The sequence below is a fragment of the Peromyscus eremicus genome, chromosome 10 (genome assembly GCF_949786415.1).
Source record: "Peromyscus eremicus chromosome 10, PerEre_H2_v1, whole genome shotgun sequence".
Classification (NCBI taxonomy): Eukaryota; Metazoa; Chordata; class Mammalia; order Rodentia; family Cricetidae; genus Peromyscus; species Peromyscus eremicus.
Window position 1 is genome coordinate 64,856,379 of NC_081426.1, and position 24,021 is coordinate 64,880,399.

Here is a 24,021-nt window from a genome sequence, read left to right on the forward strand (position 1 = left end):
AGTCAAAACCTTACAAAATGGCACAAGGATACTTATAAACAAGCAACAAGCCATGGGTTTTGAATGGAAGTGTTTTTCACACAAGACTAGGAAGGTTTATTCTAATTTTACTCCCCCCCCACACCCCAAAACAGGGCTTCTCTGTATTTCCCTGGCAGTCCTGGCTCTCACTGTAGTCCAGGCTGGCCTCCAACTCAAGAGATCTGCCTGCCTCTGCCTCCTGAGTGCTGGGCCACCGCTGCCTGACCATTTTCACTTTTTAGGCTTCATCATAAAAGTCTCATTAATTTTGGCCTCTTTAATTCAAAATATGTAACATTTTAAAGGCAGCAAATATAATCAAGATTTTTAAATGCCAGTCAAATTTTTAGAAATCATGAGAAGAAAAATCACACATCATTTTTAAAAAAACTGGTCCTCGATAAATTAAGCACTCTTCACTTCTACTTCAACTTATATATTCCCAACCTAAAACTCTGCTTGCTAGAGATCCTTGGAAGTGAGGGACTCAACTATTCGTTTTAATGCATTCTTCGATTAATTAAGAATGATACAGATGTTACTTAAAATGCTGCAACTGCACTTTAAATGTCTACATCTTTCAACTCTTCCTTGGTTGATTTTCATTACTGCAGGATTCCAACTCAAGGGGGTGGGTGTCTACTTTAGATCCCGTGGCTTGGCGGTCAGTACCTGTGAAAGTGTACTCGGAGTGTGCAGTCTGCTTGACTGTCAACACCCTGGGCTCATTGAAGTCCTTGTTCCTGAGAAGGACAGAGGCAACAGTTCGGATGTTACTGTTGGGTCCCATCACTATTAGTAAGTGCAGAAGCAGGCGCTTGCAATGTTCGTACACCTCTGGGTGGCAGTGGTCAAACCCTGGAAAGGCAGGAAGAAGATCCTCGTCAGCTCGGAGGACAGTGTGCTTGCCGCCAAACTCCTGTGAGGAACTGGTGGCACCCGAGTTCCTAATGTGCAATGTTGTAGTGTGAACAGGTAACCCCACACACCCTCCAGAGACTCCAAATCACATCTGGATTACAAAAATAGAATGGAAAGACTATCTCAGGAGCGGTTCCAGTGCTCAGTAGGGATTAGTGGGTGTCAAGGGAAAACACCTGTATATGTTGAGTTCAGACCCAGGGCATACTCAGTGTACAAACTGGTGAGTTCAGCCTAGGTATCCAGAATCCATGAATACAAGTGCACACTGTATGCAAGAGATTTAATGAAATATTGTGTATTGCACAGCTTATTTTTTAAATTGGTCTTAAGTTTCTCCACACATTTATAATGGCCTTCTGCCCCACTATAAAAATGTCTAGGGAGCCGGGCGGTGGTGGCGCACGCCTTTAATCCCAGCACTCGGGAGGCAGAGCCAGGTGGATCTCTGTGAGTTCGAGGCCAGCCTGGGCTACCAAGTGAGTTCCAGGAAAAGGTGCAAAGCTACACAGAGAAACCCTGTCTCGAAAAACCAAAAAAAAAAAAAAAAAAAAAAAAAATGCCTAGGGAGAATCAGAGTAATTCTTTTGTTGTTGTTGTTTTTTTTGTTTGGTTTTTTTTTTTTTTTTTGGTTTGAGACAGGGTCTCACTATGTAGCCCTGGCTGGCCTGGAACTCACAGAGATCTGCCTGCCTCTGCCCGGCTCTCAATTGGTTTCATGCCAAAAACTTCATGACCTCTCAGAAATTCTGACTCTGCTATACAACACCAGATGTCCATGAATTCTTTTAAGACAGCAGGTACTCTATTTTGCCTGGTACGTAAGACAAAGTAAATGTCTATTTGCCACAGGAATTAGGTAGGGGCAACCCCTGTAGGTACGTGTTCATAATAGGAAAGCATTATCAGGAGATGGCTACCTTGACTTGCTTCAGAAAGCCAGTGTTCAAAATACAGAGGAATTACAGACGTGGAAGAGTTCACACCTGCTGCCAAGGACACAGGCAGACCTGTCTGTCATCAGGCGGGGCAATGGTCACATACTTTCAACAGTTAGGATGCATTTACATTCTCCGCTCACTCAGAAAGGTTCCAATCTCTAAGGTAAACTAACTTTACTGTTGTAGCAGTAGTGTTTGTGTAGCGGGTACAAGACATAAGAATAGGGATATTATGGGCTGGAGGAGAAGCTGAGGTAACATACTTGCTTGGTATGCACGGGGCCTTGGGCTGGTTCCCAAGTAAAAGGCAATAGACATGCTTGTGGTCAGGCTAAGAGTAACTCCCCATTGAAGAGAGAAAACGCAAAAAGTCTCACGGAAGTGACAGTCTAACACAAGAAACGGAAGCGTCAAAGGCAGTGGTTCCCGACCTGCCGCGACCACTGTGACCCTTTAATCCAGTTCCTCATGTTGTAGTAGTGACCCCCCAACCCCAAAATTATTTCATTCTTGTAATTTCCTAACTGCAATTCTGCTATTGTTATGAACTGTAACATAAATATCTGATAGGCAGGATATCTTATCTGCAGCCCGTGGTGACCCAGAGGTTGAGAACCGCTGACCTGAGGGTTCTCTGAAGAACGCACCGTCTTAGAACGGCCCTGGAGAACAAAAAGGGGAGGGATGCGAACTTTTTACCTATAAAAATTGCATGAAGAAGAAGATGGAGGTAGCTGCCCCATTCCACCTTCACACTGTGGTCAATGATCAGGTCTGTCAGCAGGATCACGGCTATGTTACACCTGGGACGACAAGAAGACCGTTAGCTGCCCGGCGCGGGAGTGACCCAGAGAACACTCCTGTACCATTCCTCCAACACTTGAGTATTCTATGGAAAAACACTTCTCTAGAGGGTAAGAAGAGGAGAAACAAAAGCGGTCAGAGAAACCATCACAGCGACAGCGTTAGCTCCTTGGAGTCAAGGGCTGTATTTCCTTATCTGGAATCTTCAGACCTAGCTCATACACCACTTGCCCCGGTAAGTGTTCGGCATGTGTTTGGTGCCTCGAGAAGTTCTGAGAGAATGTAGTAATGGCTTTGCTGTGATCTTACTCAGTAGAATTGGGGTTAAGTGAATTCCAAAAACAGGGCTGATCACAAAGAAGTCACATTTTTTTTTTTTTTTCAGATGTGGTAACTGGGTCGTAGAAAGGTCAAGTAACTATGCCAGACACCCAGAAGAGCAGCAGAAGAATCACTCGGTAATGTTAACTTTGTGCGCTCAGAATGTGGTTTTGAATCTCTTAATTTTTTATATCTTTTTTAAGATCTCAAAGGGCCGGGCTCGTTTGGACGCGGCCATCTCAACAAGGGCGACCACTCCTACGCTGTCAGGCAGTATCTAGGGAGCTGAACGCGCTCAGCTGCAACGTGGCTCGTACGAAAGAGGAATGACGCTCCAGTCCACCTGTGAAGAGGTAATCCAGGTGATGACGTTTCAGGCACGTAATCCACCAGTGGTGACCAGCAGCCTCCAGCTGGTGGGAAGGGCAGTGGCTCTCCTTGGTTATGCTCCATCACTTTCAGGCGCCAATTAGAATAAAGTGGCATTGAGTCACCTATCAAGATAAAATGATCTCATTTTCTGCACCATCTAATGTCTGCCACATACGCAAGCTCTACTAAGACACCCACTATTCACAGCATTGGAAAGGGATCCAAGATAATTTCCCACTATGGTGATATACATTTTCTAGGGAGGCCTGGGTACAAATATTATAAAATTGGGGGGGGATCGAGAGCCTGATTTATTGACTGAGGCTCTATCCTTTATAGTAAGGCAACACTACACTGATGCGTCCCCACGTCTCCCCAGTTGAAGGCCAAACCAGGAGACCATATCATAAATAAAGTTTCCTGGAAACAAGGTAAGTTATCTGCTTCCAAGTTTCCTGAGACTGGGCCGACACAAACTGACCTCTGAAGGAAATCTTGTCTACCACACGGGGCTGCAGGGTGTAGAACAAAGGACACCCGGGAAAAAGGAATTCTGTGTGACGTGGATAAGTCACTTCACCTCTCTGGACCTCAGTTCCACGATGCACAAAATGAGACTGGACCAGGCGCTGCAGGGTCCGAATCTAATTACAGTGCGTGTGTTTCTACTCTCCCTTTCTTTTGCGTAGCAGTACTACTTGGTGAGGACTGATCACTTTGGAAGTATGAGAGAAAACTTCTCAGCCAAATGTGGATCCATAAGATAAGCCAATCTGTTCAGAGAACAACAGCCAGACCCATTCAATGTCTGTTCTCTAACACTTCTTTTTTTTTTTTTTTTTTTTTTGAGAAAAGGTTTCTCTGTGTAGCCCTGGCTGTCCCAGAACTCGCTCTATAAACCAGGCTGGCCTCAAACTCAGAGATCCCCCGCCTCTGCCTCCCGTGTGCTGGGATCAAAGGTGTGCACCACCTGGCTCTCTGACACTTCTTGAGGATGAATTCTATAACACCTAACACGAAAACCTCCCAACTTACTCTGCCTTAATAAATTCACTCCTTAAAGATCCCTGGGATCACATGAGAACTAGTGGCAGTTAAATACAGCACTTAAAACGATTCCTTGGGGAAAACAAACTCATTCACATTAACACAGTTAACGATACATGTCACCAAAATAGTTATCTAAGGAGCACTGAGAACTGGTTACTTTTTTCCTCTTCGTAAGACCCTCCGGAACTGCTGCTGTATCGAGACTCCAGTCTGTGATGTTGTCGGTTTAAATGACTGTTCAGGCCACCGTAGATGTCCAGGTGCACATAGCTGCGGGAAGGACCATGGCAGTCACGCACAGATCAGAGTGAAGCGGCATTTCTACTGCATCATTCACTGTTGTGGAATATTATTTTAACTAGGCAAAGATGTGTTACATTTGTTTATGCTGTGGATTACTTTAACTGTGTAAAGGTGTGTTACTTTTGTTTAATGATGTAAAGATGTGTTGCATCTGTTTCACCTTGCCTGCCTAAGGCACCTGATTGGCCTAATAAAGAGCTGAACGGCCAATAGCAAGGCAGAGAAAGAATAGGCGGGACTGGCGGGCAGAGAGAACAGACCGGAGGAGAAATCTAGGCTGGAGAAGGAGCAAGAGAAGGAGAGAATGAGGGAGACACCAGCCAGTCAGACATAGAGAAGCAATGAAAGTAAGATATACAGAAGAAAAGGTAGATAAAGAGAAAGAGGTTAATTAAATTAAAAAAGCTAGCCAGAAACGTGCCTAAGCTAGGCCGAGCATTCAAAACTAATAACTCTATTCATCATGATTTTGGGAGTTGGTTGGTGGCCCAAAAGAAAAAGCCTGGGACAATTCGCTTTACTTTTTTTCTTTGTGTGTGTGTGTGTGTTTGTATGTGTGCACAAGTTCATGTGTGTGCAGAGGCTGGAGGTCACCCTCGGCTGTCTTTCTCAATGGCTTTCCACTTTCTTTACTGACAAAGGTCTTGCCCACATGGCTAGTCTTAGGGATGGATTCCTTTTCTCCCTTCCCTTGCTGAGGGCTGGGGTTACTGGTGGGCTGCCAGGCCTGCTCTGGCTTTCACGGGGTTGCTGAGAATCTCTCCCCTGATCCTCACGCTTGTGTGGCCAGTGCTCTATGCATCAAGCCATCCCTTCATTCCCTTGTTGTCTTACTTTCCATGTGGAAAAGAAGCGCGTTACACAAAATATTACCACCAGGCACACATTACTTTCTGCCTTATGATTCAAAAGCTGAAGCTCTCAATCATTCCCCTCTACGCATCCCGTCATGTAGGGATCCTGGTGAGAGAGCTATGTATAGAAACAGGCAGAGTAGATACTCACTTGGGAAAGCCTCTGGCTATAGTCACTTATCACAGTTCGCCCTTTATCATCAGAGCATACCAAAAAGCCTAGGGCGCTAAGGAGTCAATGTGAAAATCTTCAGGTACGGAAAAGTATGTGTCACTGGAACATCAGCGTGAAGAGTTATGCACACCCCCACCCCCACCCAGGGAAACTGCCGCACTCTCCGAGAGGGAAGTACTTACTTCTCTTCAAAGTTCTCCTTCAGGGCCTTACTGTCGGCGTTGCAGTCTGTGGGAGCTACCATTGTATTGCTACTGGAAGTAGTTCCTGTCGCCAAAGAGAAAAGAGTGCCCGTTAGCTTAAGAGAACAGCAAATGTTTGGATCAATATCGATCCACTGACGACGACGATGCTCATAATGAGTGCCACATTCCTGATTGTGAGAAAAGAAACGGGGACAGTGGATGTGGGAGGGATGGCTCCGTGGGGAAAAGCACTTGCTACCAAGCCTGACGACCTGAGTCTGGCACCAGAGACCCACGTGGTGGAAGAAGAAAAACCAATTCCCACAAGCTGTCTTCTGGCCGCCAAATGAACACCATGGCATGCCTGTGCCCCTACTAACACAATAAAGAAATGTAATATGAAAAAAAAATGAGTAAGAAATAATTGTTATGAAGACAGGTAGTGGGAGAAAATGAAGAGGCTTCCATACTGTTGTTGAAACAGTGCAAAACCAGAACTGTCTGGAAAATCTATTTTAAAAGTAGTCGTTCTCCAAAATGTAACTCCACGACATTTGTAGCTGGCGGCTGTCTCCTCCCACCATGGAGAGGAAATCAGAAGATGTCTTGACTAGGGCACACTGATCACAGCTGAGTTGGGGTGGGGGCGGGACATGGAGGCAGATGAGGAAGCTCATTATTAGATTTTGGAACTGCACTTCCTACTCTGCAGCCCTCAAAGCCACTGGCAACCCACACATGTCCATATCCTTTCTCTTGGGAGATGATCAGAACTCTTTCTGGGAGGTCTGACCCATCCTGGAGATAAGGCACCACACAGAGATAGACATCAGCAGTCTGTCACCCAACAATCGAGGCAGACAATGCTCCTCTACACTCACAGAGCTTACAAACGCCAGAAACTGCACTCTGTAATGAATATCCCAAAGCAAGAGACTTCAGTTTATAAAGAGAACTAATTGGATCCTTCCTCACATTGTACAAGGAACACCAATTTCTGGACCCCTACATTCTATACTGATGCAAACGAATCAGGAAAGGCAGGTTATAAGTCAAGAAATTTAAGTAAAGTGGCTCAAAGTCCTTATGATTCTGTTCAAATGTCAGAATTAAAAGTCAAAATTATATGCTATTCTCATGGTATTATTACATTTTTCCAGAATCTCTTAATATAGTTACTGACTCTCAATATGCAGAAGAGTTGTTTTACATATTGAAACTGCTGAACTTAGTCCAGATGATTCAGAATTAACTTTGTTATTTATTAAATTACAAGAAATAAACAGAAATAGAAATCATCTTTTGTATATAACACATATCAGATTCCATATGGGTCTACCAGGTCCTCTAAAACAAGGTAATGATGAAATTGATCAGTTATTGGTAGGATATGTGCTAGAAGCCTCAGAATTTCATAAGTACCATGTTAATAGCAAGGGTTTAAAAAGATTTTCCCATCACTTGGCAATAAGCCAAGGAAATTATAAGGACATGTCCTACTTGTTCTTTATACAACCAAACTCCACTACCTGCAGAAAGTAACCCAAAGAGTACTCAAAGAAATGAAATTTGGCAAATGGATGTGTTTCATTTTGCAGAGTTTGGAACATTAAAAAATGCACACCATACCATAGATACATATTCAGGATTTCAATGGGCAACTGCTTTGAGTTCTAAAAAGGCTGATTCTGTAATTACACATTTATTAGAAGTTATAACCATCATGGGGATACCTGTACAAGTTAAGACTGACAATGCTCCAGCATATATCTTCTAGTAAAATGAAATAGTTTTTTGCATATTACCATATAAAGCATACTACAGGTATACCACACAATCCTACAGGACAAGTAGTTATAGAAAGATGTAATTACACCCGAAAAGATATACTTAATAAAGACCCCCAGAAATAGATTACATAATGCTTTATTAACTTTAATTTTTTAAATGCTAATGAGAAAGAAATGGCAGCTGTGGAGAGATATTGGATAACAGAAAAAACTGCTGAATTAAATGAGTCTGTATACTTTAAAGATGTGCTGACCTCAGAATGGAAACCAAGATATGTGCTAAGGTGGGGAAGAGATTTTGCTTTTGTTTGCACAGGAGAAGAAAAGCTATGGATACCATCAAAACTGATAAAGATTATATTCGAACAGGAGAGACCTCTTGATTAAAAGAGGCAACAGTTCAACAAACTGCATGACCATTCAACCTAAACTAACTTATAAGACTACCAAATGTCTTTCATTTGATTAGATATAACCTGCCAAAAGGGAACCTCCCCAAAGTTAGGGTTGGGACAGGGTTTTGGTTTTGTTTTTTCAGGAGAATGAAGGCATCCAAATAAGGAATCTGAAGACCACTGGACAAATGAGACATACAAATCATCCAGAAAAAAACGTCCCAAGAAAAAGAGTAAATTGGCCTAACAGTGTATTGCATTTACAACAGGATAAAACTTCATATATCTTCCCAAATGTTTGTTTCTGCTGTTCTCTACAGACATATATGGCAAATAGTCTTCATGTAGTCCCAGTTCAATTAAAAATCAAAGCTGGATTTGGAGTTGGAGCACGGCTCTCTCCTTCTCTAAACCCAAGAATGCTTGTTAAAGGAAAATCCAAAATCTCTGTCTCGTGTCAGAAGAGCAACCTGATAGGGGACAGAACTCATTTACACAGAGCATTGCTTCCCACAGAAGCGGTGAGGGCTGCTCACCTGAGGTGACTGAAGGGATTTTGCAGCTGGAAGTTATACGGTAGTAGGGCGGGTTGTCCATGTGCGTGACGCCCGAGCTGACGGGGTCTGTGAGCTGAAGCTCACTCACCAGCTCTTCTAGCAGCTGCATCGTTTTGTCTCTGCCCAGATAAACGATGACTTTCTTCACCTGCCCAAGAAAAAGTGTGCAGGAGAAAAAGAAGAGACTTTAATTGCATGGCTTTGTCTAGAGGCAGACACGTCAAACTCATCCATTCTTTCGTGTGTCTGTTTTTATGTGTGTGCACATGCTTTGGTGAGTTTATGGACACTGTGTCAATGCACTAATGCTGTGGGATGTCTTTCTGTATGCTGTGAAGGTGTTGTTCTGATTGATTGATAAATAAAATGCTGATTGGTCAGTAGCCAGGCAGGAAGTATAGTGTAGGCTGTACTTGAGTGTGGATGCTGTGGGCAGCGTGGTCACCACAGCTCAAAGGTGGGAGACTATAGGCAGGAAGTATAGGCAGGATAAGGAGAGAGGAGAATTCTGGGAAGTGGGAGGCTGAGGCAGGGAGAAACTGCCAGATGCTGCCATGAGAAGCAGGATGTAAGGTACTGGTAAGCCACTAGACATGTGGCAAGGTATAGATTTATAGAAATGGGTTAAGATATAAGAACTAGATAGCAAGAAGCCTGCCACGGCCATATAGTTTATAAGTAATATAAGTCTCTGTGTGTTTACTTGGCTGTGGGACTGGCGGGTGAGAGAGATTTGTCCTGACCGTGAGCCAGGCAGGACCAGGAAATCTTCCGTTACACACTGCACCATGAGGAGGCCAGAAGAGGGCATCAGGTCCCTGCCAGTTGGTTGTGTACTACCATGTTGGTGCTAGGCATTGAACCTGGTCCTCTTCAAGAGCAACAAGTGCTGAGCCATCTCTCCAGTCCCCATTGAGACAGAATTTTTTTTTTAAAATCAAAGTTGATCTCTTTGTAGAAGACGAGCATGGACAAGGAGGACAGGAAATGGGTGGGGTGCTTTCCTGTAAAAACTCAGTCCTTAATGGACAAAATCCGACCCCGATGGCTTTGGGTTGCCATCGGGGTCGGATTGCCCTGTGATTGCTACTCACCCAGGCTTCCTGCCAAGCACCTAACTTTCACTCGGTTTTCCTCCTCCTGACCACTGCCCCTAACAGTGGAGTCATCTTGAACAGCAAGGAAGTGGAGCCGGAAGTGTCCCTACCTCCTGGGTGGCAATGAGTACCCATCCACCATTGAAGTCATCTCCAGCACCCCACAGGCTGTATATGGAAGGGTCTGTAAGAACTCTGATGGTAACCTCCTGAAGACCCGGCCCTCTGTGGGGCACACTTTGGGGAGAAAGATGCACATGCCCACAGACCTGTGTGCACACCTGGGCATTCGCTTTAGCCCTCAATGTTCCTATTGTTTTGTTAAGGAGGATGGATTTTTTTAAAATATAATATTTATTTTACATTTAACACGTATGGGTGTGTTGGCTGCATGCATGACTGTGTAACCCTGTGTGTGGCTGGTGCGGTGGAGGCCAGGAGAGAAAATAGACAGTTGTGAGCCACCCTGTGGGTGCTGGGAATTGAACTCAGGACCTCTGGAAGAACAATCAGTGCTCTTAACCACTGAGCTATCTCTCCAGGCCCAACCTGGATGGATCTAAGTGTTCCTTTTCCCTGGAGCAGGAAAGAACATCACATCTCTTGCTTTGCTGTCTATCCCCAAACTTTCCCTTCCTTCCAGAAGACACAGGCCCTGGGCTCTCTGATCAAAATGCCAGTCGCAGCCTAGGGAAAGCTCAACTGGCAGGCTCTACATCACTACCACCCTCCTCTCAAGTATTAACCTTTTTCTGGGGTTTCTCAGATAACCACTCCCGGCATTCCACAGCTTCCTGTGTAGCCCTTATCACAGCGGCACTTACTAAGGTGCTGATCACTCTAGGTGTAATTTCGAAGACTAAACCCTGTCTAATCCTTGAGGTGGAATGCCAGAACTTGCGAGCCTACCTGGCTTGGAACAGCATGCAGTGGCCTGTGACTGAAGAGTCACAGACCAAGTCTGCACACTGTTCCCTACTGTCCTCACGCCACTCCCCATTGCCTCTGTGGGGCAACCAGCCCATACTCTGACCAACACAAATGCGCACATTTTTAAAAGACAAACAGACTTCAAAAATACGTACGTAAGGCAAAAGGCTTGGTTCACTATTCACCCCACAAATGCTGATCAAAAAGTGCAAAATAATTTTCAGGTTCTTTGGCCAGCCATCTGCCAGTGTGGTCCACACGTTCTCCACCTCCGACCAGGCCAGCTCATCACCATACTGAAAACAGCACACACAAGAGACACTTCAGAAATGCCTGTTTAGTAAAAGCCCAACGCGTCACTCCACGAAGCATTGGGAAATAGCTTCTACAGAAAGCCCCATCCTTTCCAAACATTAAAGGAATGGTTATTTCTTTCAGGGAATTTAAACATGAGCATCAACCAGTCCTCTCTGGTGGAATTAAAGGATAAGTGGAGTTTATCCTATAGGTTTCATGTCTGCCCTACAACCATCTTAGCACCGATTTCTAACCACATTTCGTTCTCCTGACCCCAAACTGTGCAGCCACAACAAGGACAAACCCCCATACCTTCGCTGTCATGTACATGAGATTGTTCAACACCATGGCGGTGGCCTGTGGGGATCCCCAGCCTTCTCCCCGTAACCAGCGCCTGCTCGTCACCATGAGCTCTCTGTCTTTTAGTGAATCATCCTCATCTTCATCCTGCCGTCTCGCTGAGGGCAGAGGTTTGAAATCAACCAGCTCGATGTTGTTCATCCAGGGCAGGAGATAATGAAGCATGGCCTGCCGCCCTGCTGGGTGAGCCGTTTGGATCCGCTGGCTGATCTCTGGTTCGAGGCATATCAAAGGGGAGACCCAACATCATCCCATGTGCTTCTTAGCCAACAGGAAGACACATGTCACTCATTTCCCACTGATACATGCCATAATGTCTCCTGGCTGACATAATAAAAACAAAGACAAACAAAAAACCAGCTAACACAAAGCATCTACCTCTTTTATTTTCTGATAGTTTTTCTCTGTGTAGCCCAGGCTGGCCTTGAACTACACCTCTGGAGTCCTGGGATTGCAAACATGCGCCACCATGACCAGCCATACTTATGTTCTATACAAAGTGCTTTAGGCAGTTAAATAAATGTTTCCGTACTCTTGGTAAGATGATAAGATGGTCACTACTTGTATGGAAATCAGTATGGTGGCCCCTCCAAAAATTAAAGAGAACTACTCTACCATCCAAGCAATCCAACTATTGAATCTACATCTTACACAATCCAAAACAGAGACTCAAAGTGATACTTGCACATCTGAATTCGGAACCAAAATAGAAGCAAGTGAAATGACTGACAGATGAAAAAAATGGGTCAACAGACTGTAATGCAGACACTGGGATACCACACAGCCTTCAAAGAAGAGGAAAAACCATTCCACCCTACATGAAGGAACCCAGAAGACACTGTGCTAAGTGAAATAGCCTAGCCACATACATAAAATACTACGCGATTCCATTTATCTATCCACAGTAGTCAGATCCATAACAACGCAAGGTGATGTGAATGGTAGTTATGAGGGGGGTGAAGGGCAGGAAACTGGGGGACGCTGTTTAAGGGGTGGCTTCAATTTCACAAGATCAAAGAGTTCTAAGATCTATTCCTCTCCTGACACTTTTGAACTGTGCTTTTGAAATGAGCAAGACAGTAAGAAGGAAGTCTCAAGACAAAGACAAACACTCTGCATGGACTATTTGTGTCGTTTATATACAAACTGTATAGTCTTGCCAGGAAAAACAAGCTCTGACACCCAGAAGAAACTGAATGAAGAGATCCTAACTGCGTGTGTAGGAACCGGGGTCAGGTCAAGGCTTGACCTCCTGGGAGACGGAGTCATCCCAGGTGGAAGTGTGGCAACATCAACGTGAACAGAAGGCAAGTCTCCACGAAAGAAATACTCCACGGAGGCAGGAGAAAAGCCAGGAAATAAGAAGTGCCTGGAAACCTAGAAATGAAAGCCACAGAAGGCAGCTAATATCCACAGCTGTGAACAGCTGGAGGACTGAAGACTAGGACATGTTAGAGATTAGAGCCAGCAGCCAGCAGGTACCTGGTGGGGTTCAGACAGAAACTTGACACCAATGGAGTTAAAGCCTCCTGAGAAGAGGGCTCAGAACATGAAATGGTGGAGGTGAACGTGAGGGTGGACGGTGGACGTGACAGTGGACAGTATATGTGACACAAGTCCTCAAGGAAGGCACTGTGCAGAGCTGCTGAGCTAGCTGTGATGGAGCAGCCTGGGAGCCAGGACCTTTAAGGTTCACATTGTGAACAGAGCAAAATAGAAAACCTAAATTGTACACCAAGCCCTCTCTTTTTTTCTAAAAAGCAACACCATGTCATCAAAAAGTTTAAATAGCAAGATAGATGAGTTAAAGTTCTTGCTAAAGAAAAAGTTCTCTCTCAGACATGTTCTAATTCAACCTCACACTTCCGATGTGCTGAATGTTCTAAAGAAGGTCTTTTAGAGCCGGAAGGAGGAAGCTGAGTCAGTGAAATGCTTGCCATGCAAACATCAGGATATGAGTGTGGATCCCAAACACAGGTAAAGAGGTGGGCACAGCAGAACCATCTCTAATCCTGAGGCTGAGGCGGAAGGAGAGAGAGGAGCAGGCCATCTAGTGAAATCAGTGAGGCCCTATCTAAAATACGATGAACAGTGACGAGGAAAAGACCTGGTATCAGCCCTGCTTCCCCATGCAGGCAGCATGCCAGCACATACTTACATGTATACATGTACACACACACACACACACACACACACACACACACACACACACACACACGCAGTTAGAACTGATTGTAAAAGAAACAGGAAGCATTTCCTTGGGCAACCTGAGAACATGGCGAGAGTGAGCTCTGGATACGCCCTGGCTAGTTCCTCAGACAACTGGTAATAAGAAACGGAATACAGATGCGGCAGCGGGGACAGCTGGCTGAGGACTCCATCTGTTCTCTGAACTTCCAATTTGTGGGCATAGCGAAACATCTTCGGTTCCAGGATCTACGGGAAAGTAGTTCCATCAACTTCAGTGAATACTTAGTGGGTCCTCTAAAGTTCAGCTCTAATTAAAAACCAAAAAGCTCTCCTACACAGTATTCCGGTTCAAAATCTATACAGTCATTCATATCGCCATGCTAATTTCTAGTGCGTGAAATGTCTGCAGAAGGTGACCACCACTCAGAAGGATCTGCATCCCTGTATCTAACATCAACGATGTGGGTACACAGTCCAGTCTGAAGTAGGTTTAGCAACTTTTTGTGCAATGACTTGAAAAAGATTAATCACTTTTCCAGCTAAAAATATAACTGCATCAAATATGGGTACATGGGAAAAGCCCCTTGAAACAGCTCTTGCTTAATCACGCAGTGGACTATAAACTACCCTTGGCTTATATTATGTGAAGCACGAGAGTACTTGCTAACCTTCTTCATTAAAAGGCCCAATTGGATTGTAATTCCTTAGTTGGTCCAGCACGGGTACTACTTCAGAGCCTTTAGAAACAACAGCATCCGGGGCTGGTGAGACGGCTCAGTGGTTAAGAGCGCTGACTGCTCTTCCATAGGACCCGCATGGCACCCGCAACGCCCACCACCCACATGGTAGCTCACAACTGTCCGTAACTCCAGGGAGTCCGACACCCTTACAGACATACGTGCAGGCGAAACACCAATGCACATAAAATAAAATATATAAAGGAACATCAGCATCTACTACAACCCCACTTTAAGGTCTTCTTAAAAATCAATTGTATCAATTAGTTAAAAATTAGATAATAATGTTAATCTAAGAAAAGGATATCATAAAGGATTAATACCCTTTTACATAGTTCTCCAAACAGAACAAAAAGACCCAAAACACCTCATTTTCATCTGTCAAACAGAAGTAGCCACTCCAATATACCAGCCCTAATTAGTGAATCCTAAGTATCAAAATATGTTCACACACACTGATATAATCCTCTATAGGGCAGTTCTGAATATATTATATTATTTAAAGATTTAAATAGCAATACTGTCTTTGCCTTGCATTTCTACTGATAACCAGAACTTGGTACCATACTTAACTACCAATATTACTATGCATTAATGGTAAAAAAACAAAATATCAACTTAGCCAAATCCTGAGGAACGTTAGATTTTAACCACTGTTTGCACACGAACCTGTAAGAGTTGCATAGCAACTTCATAGATACTTCTAGAAGAGTCAGCTGCTTTAAACAGTATCAGGTTTAGGAGCATCACTGTGTCACACTGATAATCCCTGAGGATAAACATCCACACGTTAGGAAAGGCAATGTTTAGAAATGTTCACTCCAGCGAACGGATATGGTAGACAAAGGACAAGGCTGTGAGTGTCTTCCAGGGCTACAGGTGAGTTCCTTTTTGAAGACAACAGACTCAGGGGGGTGGTGATCCTTTACCGGCTAAATGTCATTAGCGTTCAAGGAAAGAAAACAGCGGTTTCTGAATACGTCTGGGTTTCTTGAAAACAGATACACAAACAACTGTAACTGTACTCTGCGCAGCAGCGTGGGGACTCGATACCTGTTCTGGAACACGTTGGCAATGGCTTTGAAGCAGCCCGCTGCTACCCTCCGGGAACCCGTGTAGCAGCGGTCCACGGCCCAGTACATCAGGTTGCTCTGATCTGGGTTCAGCTCCAGCAGCAACGTGACTGCCTCACAGCCCAGCTGGTGAACCTGGGGACGGGGAAGGACCAGGGAGAGGGAAGTCAGCAGCCAGGGCGCATGCTGAAGGAGCCGGCATCTCGTCATCATATGCCATCACATAATCCGATCTCCTTTCGTTCAGCCAATTCACAGTGTACTCACGGGGGTGGGGTGGGGTGGGAGAGGAATGGGGAATCATACGTATGTCTCTTGTTTTTGTTTTTTCCTGCAAGGCTATTTTAGTTTGATTTTCTCTTCCAACAGAGCCCCCAAGGCAGCTGATGAATGTGAACAATGGCTACGTGGCTTTCAGGAAAAAAAAAAAAAAAAAAAAAAAAGAATGGTGCCCTCCTCAATGATTCTTATCAAATTTTATTACTATTTGCAATAACTCAGTGGGGGAAGGGGTGAGCCACACTTTATATTGTGAAGCTGGTGTGCAAACTGAGTAACAGCACAGGGCAGGGGGAGGAGGAGGAGGGAGATGAGGAGGGGGGAGGCAGGAAAGAATGATCAACTCAAAAGAGGTCAAAATGGTGACAGGAGACAAAGTAAAGAGCACGCTTCTCCACAAGAGGAACGCAACATATTTTAATTTTAGTTATTTAGACTGCATCCTATTAAGATACACATATGGCACCTTATTAATCCTACACTGTGAAAGGGAAATTCAAATTATTCATGTGAGTAATAAGAATTCTCACTTCCTTAGACGATACATCCTGTCTGATTTCCTATCATATGCTTATTCAGTGAGGGAGGGTCAGTGAGTTGTGCCCAGCGCTCACCAGTAACGTTAGTCCGGTTTGCTCTGGCAATCCCAGTTGTTTTGCGAGCCCAGGAATTACCAGTAGGCTGCCACGTCAACCTGGCCTTTACACGGGTGCTGGGGATCTGAACTCGGGTCCTTACACTTGCCTGGCAAGCGCTTTATTTTGTTTTTTTTTGAGACAGGGTTACACTATGTAGCTTTGGAGCCTGTCCTGGAACTCACTCTGTAGACCAGGCTGGCCTCGAACTCACAGAGATCCGCCTGGCTCTGCCTCCCGAGTGCTGGGATTAAAGGCGTGCACCACCACCGCCCGGCTGCCCTTACTTTTTTTATGCATATAATTCTATCCTATTTTTAAGGAAGACTTATTTCAGAGGTCCACACATGAACTGCAAATAACGTAATGGTAATTTATTAGGAAACTTCAGAGGAACTGCTAGAATTACCTTTTTATCCAGAGAGTCCAGAATGTTATCCAGCCACTTGTATAAATAACCATCGGATGACAGTCCCACATTGTCTGCAACAGGGCCACAACACAGGACAGCAGACATGGCCTTCAAACGATAATATCGGAATTACATTTAAAACATTTAAGAGGTCAAATGCTGCTGCTTAATGAGAAGAGGCAAGGGATTTTTACTCATGTGTATCTAGCCATAATACCTTTCACAAGGAACTATTTAATAGTAATCTTTTTTTTTTTTTTTTTTTGGTTCTGGGGATAAACCCTAGGGCTTATACATGCTGGGCAAGCATTCTGTCAGGAAGCTGTACCCCTATCATAGCAGTAGCTTTTCAAAGGGAAATACTTACTATGAGTAAGTTAGTCTGTCATCATACTACATTAAAGACAAGAGGGCCAAGAGAACGAATACTTAAACACAAACAACAATAGGTATTCCTTCTTTTAAGAAAACAGTAATAAAATCCTAGAGATTTTAGGAACTGTATTTTAGGTACCTAGACAAAGCTACCTGTGTACAGATGAATCCACACCCTAACACTCTTGGTGCTCTGAAGACACCCTTTTCTGTTTCATGATATTACATAAGGAGAGACAGAAAAAAAAATGACTTAACACAGTAAAAAGGCAATCGGGGATATAAGTAAGTACCTTTAATGCACAGTATTGATGTCTATTGATTTGCATATTCCTATCACTGTATCTGTCCAAGGGTGTAAACATGATGCTAAAGGGGCCTGCCCAGTGACTGAACAGCATAAACAGACTGTGACGAAGGCTTTGTTGAGGAAAAATACTTCTTCTCTGGTGCACTGTAAATATAAAAACAGGTAGACATATTGACTTCTAGTTCATTTTATTCTAGCGTGCATGCCAACTTGTCAGTTATTAAAAACCAAAGGCTACAGGATAGTAAGAGGAAGCTGCACTTGAATCTATCTGAAACCTCCAGGCAGGATGCCGCAAGGAGTCCAGGAGGGAGCTAGATCGGGACCAGCCTCTTCCCGGCTGCTTGACGTACGCCACGAAGACAAGGGGCTTGATTCGTCGCTAAGTGAGAGCTTTTGACCGGGAGAGTGCTATTTCAAATTCTGTATTTCCTTCCCCCAGTAAAAGAGTTGCCTTTGTGAAAGGCACCACACACATACCTTGACATGAGAACAAAGGAGGGATCTACCCTAAGTCCTATGTGCAGACTGCTGTGTGCCCTGTGATGCCCTGTGAAATGGTTCAGTTTGGAACCCACTAGTTTAGGGGAACTTACCCTTTTGGAGTCCTATCCTACGTCTTACTCAGGGTTACTATTGCTGTGACGAAACACCAATACCAAAAGGAACTTGAGGAGGAAGTTCCACATAACAGCTTATCATGACTTGCTCAGCCTGCCTTCTTATAGAACCCAGGACCACCAGCTCAGGGATGGCACCACCCACAATGGGCTGGGCCCTCCCCCATCAATCACTAACTACGAAAATGCTCTACAGGCAGATCTTATGGAGGCACTTTCTCAACTGAGGTCCCCTCTTTTCAGATGGCTCTAGCCTTTGTCAAGTTGACATACAACTAGCCAGCACACCGACCCTGTATATTCTCTATATCAATGTGAGTTAAGAAATTCAACAGTATCTCAATAAATCAAGATGGACGTTATGGGCAAAGTGCACAGTAATGAAACTAAATCTATCTTTACACTAGCCACTCTTCTACATAGAAAATATAGAGGAGAAAAATGCTCTTGACCCTCAAATAACATTTACCTTTCAAAGGAAAAAAATACCACCCAGGTGATTGAAAGCCAAAGGTTAGTATATAATTCTTAAAAATTAACAAAATAATCGTATTTGGAGATAGAAAAAAAAAATCAACTCATGCTGCATACAAAAGGCTTAATCTTTTTAAATCTTGTATTCAGAAAGAATTTACAACTTTTTAAAGCAGCTGTATAGCTCAATCTCCATAGCACATTTCTCAGTGCCTGCTCAAAAACAGGCATGCATCTGTGAAATGAATCCATCGGTAACACTGTCCACTTGCTTTAATGTATATCCATCGCCTGTACGCTTCCAATCTGTAGGCGTGACTTGTTCACTTTATTATCAATTATCACTTTGAGCATTCCACTCCTGGCTCACTGTATCTACCATAGGCTTGTCCAAAGAGCTCATCCTAATTCTAAAGAGCTTCTGAATTTTGTATCAGTGTCTTTATGATTGTTGAAAATCCCTACTGGGCTGGTTCCTTCTTGATTTCGAGTTACTGACACTAATTTTTGAGGTTAAAAAACAAAACAAAACAAAACAAAAAAACAACTTTTGCCATTGACATTGTGCTGACATAAGTTTCCTAGGATGCTCTCAAGTTAGAGGCTCTAAAAAACATATTTAATTAATTAATTTATTTATTTATTGGTGCGTGTGTGTGTGTGTGTGTGTGTGTGTGTGTGTGAGAGAGAGAGAGAGAGAGAGAGAGAGAGAGAGAGAGAGAGAGAGGGAGAAAACATGCCTCAGAGCTGGTGTGGTGGTCACAGGTCAGCTCCCAGCAATCACTCCTCTCCCTCCATGTGGGTCCCAGAGATGACAGTCAAGTGACCAGTCTGGGCAGGAAGTGCCTTTCCCCACTGAGGTCAGCACGTCCCGCCCACAAGTTACTTCCTTAACATACAAAACGTCAAAGGAGAGGAAAGCGTGGAATGGACCCTTGACATTCCAGGGTGCCCTGGGAAACCGGAAACCATACCTGGCACGTTCTGAATGATATTCGCCACTAAGGCACTGAAATGACACCGGATATCCTTCAGCGTGTCAGAGTCCTTTTCGTTTTCTGCCTCTAGAAGCTGTCGCGTCAAATCTACGTACTCCAACAAAGTGTTGTTGAGGAAATGCGTTTCGCTGTCAAGGCCACCGCTTGCACTGAAAACACCACAGAGGAGAAAACAGAGACAACGTGACTCTCCATCCCAGCTGAAGAAAGAACAAATCCCGTTTACCGCAGTCAGAAGAGCGCCTCCTACACCGGGGGTGGTTGTGGCAGACGTAAAAATGAAATCAATACGATTCTGACTTACTTTAATATAAAAAGTGGGCGGTGCTTCTTCATCAAGGGACTGCTATTGTAATTTATACCATCCAACTTCATACCTACTTTTACAAAAACTTAAGTATCACCAACTCTCCATTCACATACAATGCTTTGTGGCAAGGAGTGGGGAGCCCTGTAGGGGGGCGGTGGGGGTGGGGATGTGTCACTATAGAAAGGAAGACCAGTTCCAGTAAAGTGTCCAGTTTCTGTTGCTCTTCATACCACAACTTTAGCATGGCTGACTATCTATCACCGGCCTTCTGAGATGATGCGTGTTATGAAGAATATATTTAAAGGGGATTCAAGGACATAGTGCAGGATCTTGGACTGCTTTAGACTTGGAGCTGCCCTAAGCCTGCTCTGGGATTCCTACTGAGGCAAGGGAAGTACACCCCAGAGCCATGGGCCATTTAGAGTCAGAAGTCTAGACTCCTGTCTTATCCCATCAGCTCTTAGTTATGTATCCAGGACTATGACAGTATGTTTCAATAAGAACCTACATGAGTCACTGTGCCTAAAATGACCCTGCAAACAATAAGTGCTTGCTATATAAATCAAAGAGTATTACATTTCTATTTGGCTAGGTCAGCTCTCATTATCTTGGGAAAGTACTTCTACATCGAATTTTTATTTTTACTAATTATATCTTTAAAAAAAATCCTGATCGCATACAAACAAGAGTAAGATGTTTCAAAGGCTATATTAAAAATTTCCATCTGTAATAGTAAACATGTGCTGAAAGAACTGATGGGCCAAATTCTGACTTCTGTGACAGAAATCACCACCAATTAGTGGGCTGCATCCTACACCAGGAAAGAACATTCGTTCACTTAAACATCGCTTAGTAGCTGCTGCACACATTAGGCACGTGGGGTCCCTGTCTCCCTGGCATTCAAAATGTCTCCCATCCTTGCCCATGTGGGATGGGGGACCCACACAGAAGTGACAACCTTCCATTAATTTTTCTCTTAGAAAAAAAATGAACCAAAATAGCTCTTTTCTGAAACAATTACCGCTCAGAAGTGGGCATAGCTCATTTTCAAATACCAATATTGAAGTTCATTTTCAGTCTCCCAGTATTTGGTAGTTATCCAAAACAGAACCATTCAAAGGGCATCCATCCTCGCCTACCACAATAAAAGGGGCACGAAAGGCTCATATCATACACATTCTTCTTGTTCCGTCATCAAGTCTACACATCTCCACTTTATTCTTCATAATTTCAATTAGATCATCTTTAATCACCTTTCCTTTCACTTTCCATTCAGCACACAAGAAAAGTGAATCTATGGTTTTGACATGCTCTCCCACTAAAGCTCTGTTTCCAGAGTCTGTCACAAGTCCTGATGCTAGATCTGAAAGGTGCTGGGCACACTAAGAAACGGCCAGAAGAAATGAAAGCACACACCGTTACTAGGCTTGTTAAATTATCGACCTATTCCTCCCGCCAAAACTTCTACCTTTTGTGTGCAAGGTCAGATCCATTACTTTTTGCCTTCAAAGGTCAGCTGACACCATTACCCTCCAAAGAAAACTGTTCACTTTCAGCTCACAGCTAATGGTATTTTCCTCAAGGGTCTTGGTCCTACTGTCAAGAATAACTCCAGGATTTATGGCTTGTGAATGGTGGAAAACATAGCTGTGAGTTACGTCTATAAAACTCATAATTTCCCCATCAGGATCCACAGCAGTTCATCAGAATAAATTTGCATACCTTATTAACAGTAGCCTTTGAACATAGTTTTTTTCAAGCCCAGAAGATATTTATCTTCAAAACAAGGTAAGAGATTATAAATCTGTCAAGAAAAGGCCACCACTATTGCCTTTTCCTAGAAATCAAGGCTCCAATCAAATATCCAAGTCACGGGCACATTAAAGCTAGTTTTTGACCAATCTAGTGCTGACTGTAGATTTTCTTTCTTTCCTTTATTTTTACTATTACTATTATTATTTTGGTAACTCTGTAGCTCAGGCTAGTCTCAAACTCATGGTAATCCTGCTTCTGCTTCTGGTAGTACATAATTTATGGCTGTTGATTAATGGATTGAATGCCGCATTAATTGGTAAATAATATGCACAGATGTTGACATGTGTATTAGACAGGTATTTTTGTTGCAATGGTGCTTTTCTATTTTCGTGTATTTCAAGGAGAAAACACATTCCCTAGTCATCCCAAAGTTTTGAAAGTCAGAACTCAATACCGACCTGTGACTAATGACACCAGCATCCGCCAGCAGTTCAAATATCCGGACCAGCTGTACTCGTAATATGTCTCGACGCCTGCGCCGTTTCATATTCTGTTCCAAATATACAGAGATGTGAATTAAGAAAACACTGGGGAAATTCATGGGAGACTGCCACTGTGATTCGGAAAGTCAACAACGTGGCTGCCAGGGAGAGGTGCGGGGCTCATCACGGTTACACATGTGGACGCTGAGGATGCTGCTGGCTGTGGTCTCCAAGGGACAGGTGTGTGGAGGGTGTGAAATTAAAGAGCCAAACAAAACCACACAGCATTTGATCAGCTGATCCCTCCTATGTGCGGCAGAAACAAAATCCTACAGCTACTCTTTGGTGATTTGGTGGCCCGCTGATTTCAGAAGAATTAATCAATGATGTCCTATCAGAGTCATGAGGAATCCCTAAGACTCAGAAAATGAGGCAGAGGAAACAATCCTAACAGATTAAAAACCTAAGGTTTTGCTCATGCCTGCCTCCTACCGAATTAATTTTTGCAACAGAAAGTACACACAAAAGCAAAGGACAACGTGGCCCATTATGGGCTGAATGAACAAGGGCTAAGATAACAGGGTGCTGATCCCGACAGCAAGCTGAACAGGGGCAGGAGAGCAATTTCCTGTATCACTTTCTATCCGCCTCATCTCATGTACAAACTCATTTTCCTAATCCAGAGCAATTGGACATCTTTCTTAATCTTTCACTTCCACATCCCCATCCACCTTCCTGCCCTCCGGAAGCAAGCTCATTTTGCTGACTCATTACGATCACTACTTCGTTGGGGGTCTTCCTAGAGTTTACAGAAACCCATTGTGACGTAAACAGCTTCCTAACCATCCTCAAGGATGTCTGCAGAGTTGTATGCTTTCCTTTATCTCCCAAGCAAGACAGTGGGCTGCAGACTCTCAAATGGGAACTGGCATCCAAGGGACTCTTCACCTAGTCATTGTGCCCTGTAACCAGAGGGGAACCTGACTGCTACCCTACAGCAAATGATGTGGATTCAGAGTTCTCTGTACAGGACAGCAGCTGTCACTAACTCCCTCTCCCGCTTACGTTTCTCAGGGGACCTCACCACCCCAGCATTCACAGCAGAGATCCTCCACTGGGATCTGAGGCCATGTAAGTTGCTTTACAGAAATCGATGTTAGACACTGCCCCAGGGGTTCTCCCTGGACAGGCCTAGCAGCTAAATTTTAGCAAGATTTTTGCATAATTCTCAGAGGTCACTGTCATGCCAGAACCAGACTACAGGACAGACTGAAAACCAGGCCACTTTCATGAGCTACTTCGTATTGAGCTAGCTAGACTAACAGTTAACTTCTTTCCCTCATCATGTAATTAAGCAGAAAAATCAAGCAATTTCCAGATACTTCCATAATACTGTCAAATGTTGATTTTCTGCCTACAGTGAGTGCCTTTGTCCATGAGGAAAAATGTTCCCAAGCCCAGCTCAGGTATCAGCACTTCTTAACGATGCAGGCAGAGTCCAGAGGCATTAATCTTATGCATTTTCTATAAGCTCATATCCACGTGTCACAGCAAACTGATGTAATTAGTTTACACACTCCTTTGCTCCTAAAAGCCTACTGTTTCTGAATGTTTCGGTTCTGTAGCTATGAGATTTGAGAAGCAGGGCTGTCGAATGGGACTGCTGGTGACTGTTAAGGAAAGTTTGCTGGGGGGCAGCCAGGGATGATTGCTGACAATAGTCTACGGATGTGTTCATGCTTCAAAGGCAACCGAGTAGTTGCCGCAGAGACGGCGAGGCTGGAAAACCTGAAGCATCACTGTGTGGCCATTCTCAGAAGGCCTGCCAGCTCTGTGCAGACCCTACGTCCTGCTCTCCTTCGTGCTACAGTGACGTTCCAACTGCTCTACACCCTGGGTTTCTGCTTGTGCTGTACCGGGCAAGAGAGAGAATCTGCACAGGAAAGGCTAAGTTTAAAATACACCAGGCAGCTGGGCATGGGGGCTTGTGCTTTCAAA

The 24,021-nt window shown here is 44.0% G+C and overlaps 1 protein-coding gene across 6 annotated transcripts in view; it reads right to left on the reverse strand.

Annotated features, from left to right (window-relative positions):
• The window catches only part of Fryl (FRY like transcription coactivator), a 246,331-nt gene that overhangs the window by 49,458 nt on the left and 172,852 nt on the right, over positions 1–24,021 (reverse strand). For all 6 annotated transcript variants that reach the window (XM_059275978.1, XM_059275977.1, XM_059275976.1 and 3 more), the window contains 15 exons: positions 22,000–22,091; positions 19,453–19,625; positions 17,368–17,528; positions 16,697–16,807; positions 15,354–15,508; positions 14,970–15,069; positions 13,641–13,809; positions 11,326–11,585; positions 10,872–11,012; positions 8,669–8,837; positions 5,945–6,029; positions 4,588–4,700; positions 3,352–3,502; positions 2,583–2,686; positions 694–879 (listed from right to left, as the gene is read on the reverse strand). In XM_059275978.1, the coding sequence (XP_059131961.1) occupies positions 694–879; positions 2,583–2,686; positions 3,352–3,502; positions 4,588–4,700; positions 5,945–6,029; positions 8,669–8,837; positions 10,872–11,012; positions 11,326–11,585; positions 13,641–13,809; positions 14,970–15,069; positions 15,354–15,508; positions 16,697–16,807; positions 17,368–17,528; positions 19,453–19,625; positions 22,000–22,091 (2,170 nt within the window). The remainder of the gene's footprint in view (positions 1–693; positions 880–2,582; positions 2,687–3,351; positions 3,503–4,587; positions 4,701–5,944; positions 6,030–8,668; positions 8,838–10,871; positions 11,013–11,325; positions 11,586–13,640; positions 13,810–14,969; positions 15,070–15,353; positions 15,509–16,696; positions 16,808–17,367; positions 17,529–19,452; positions 19,626–21,999; positions 22,092–24,021) is intronic.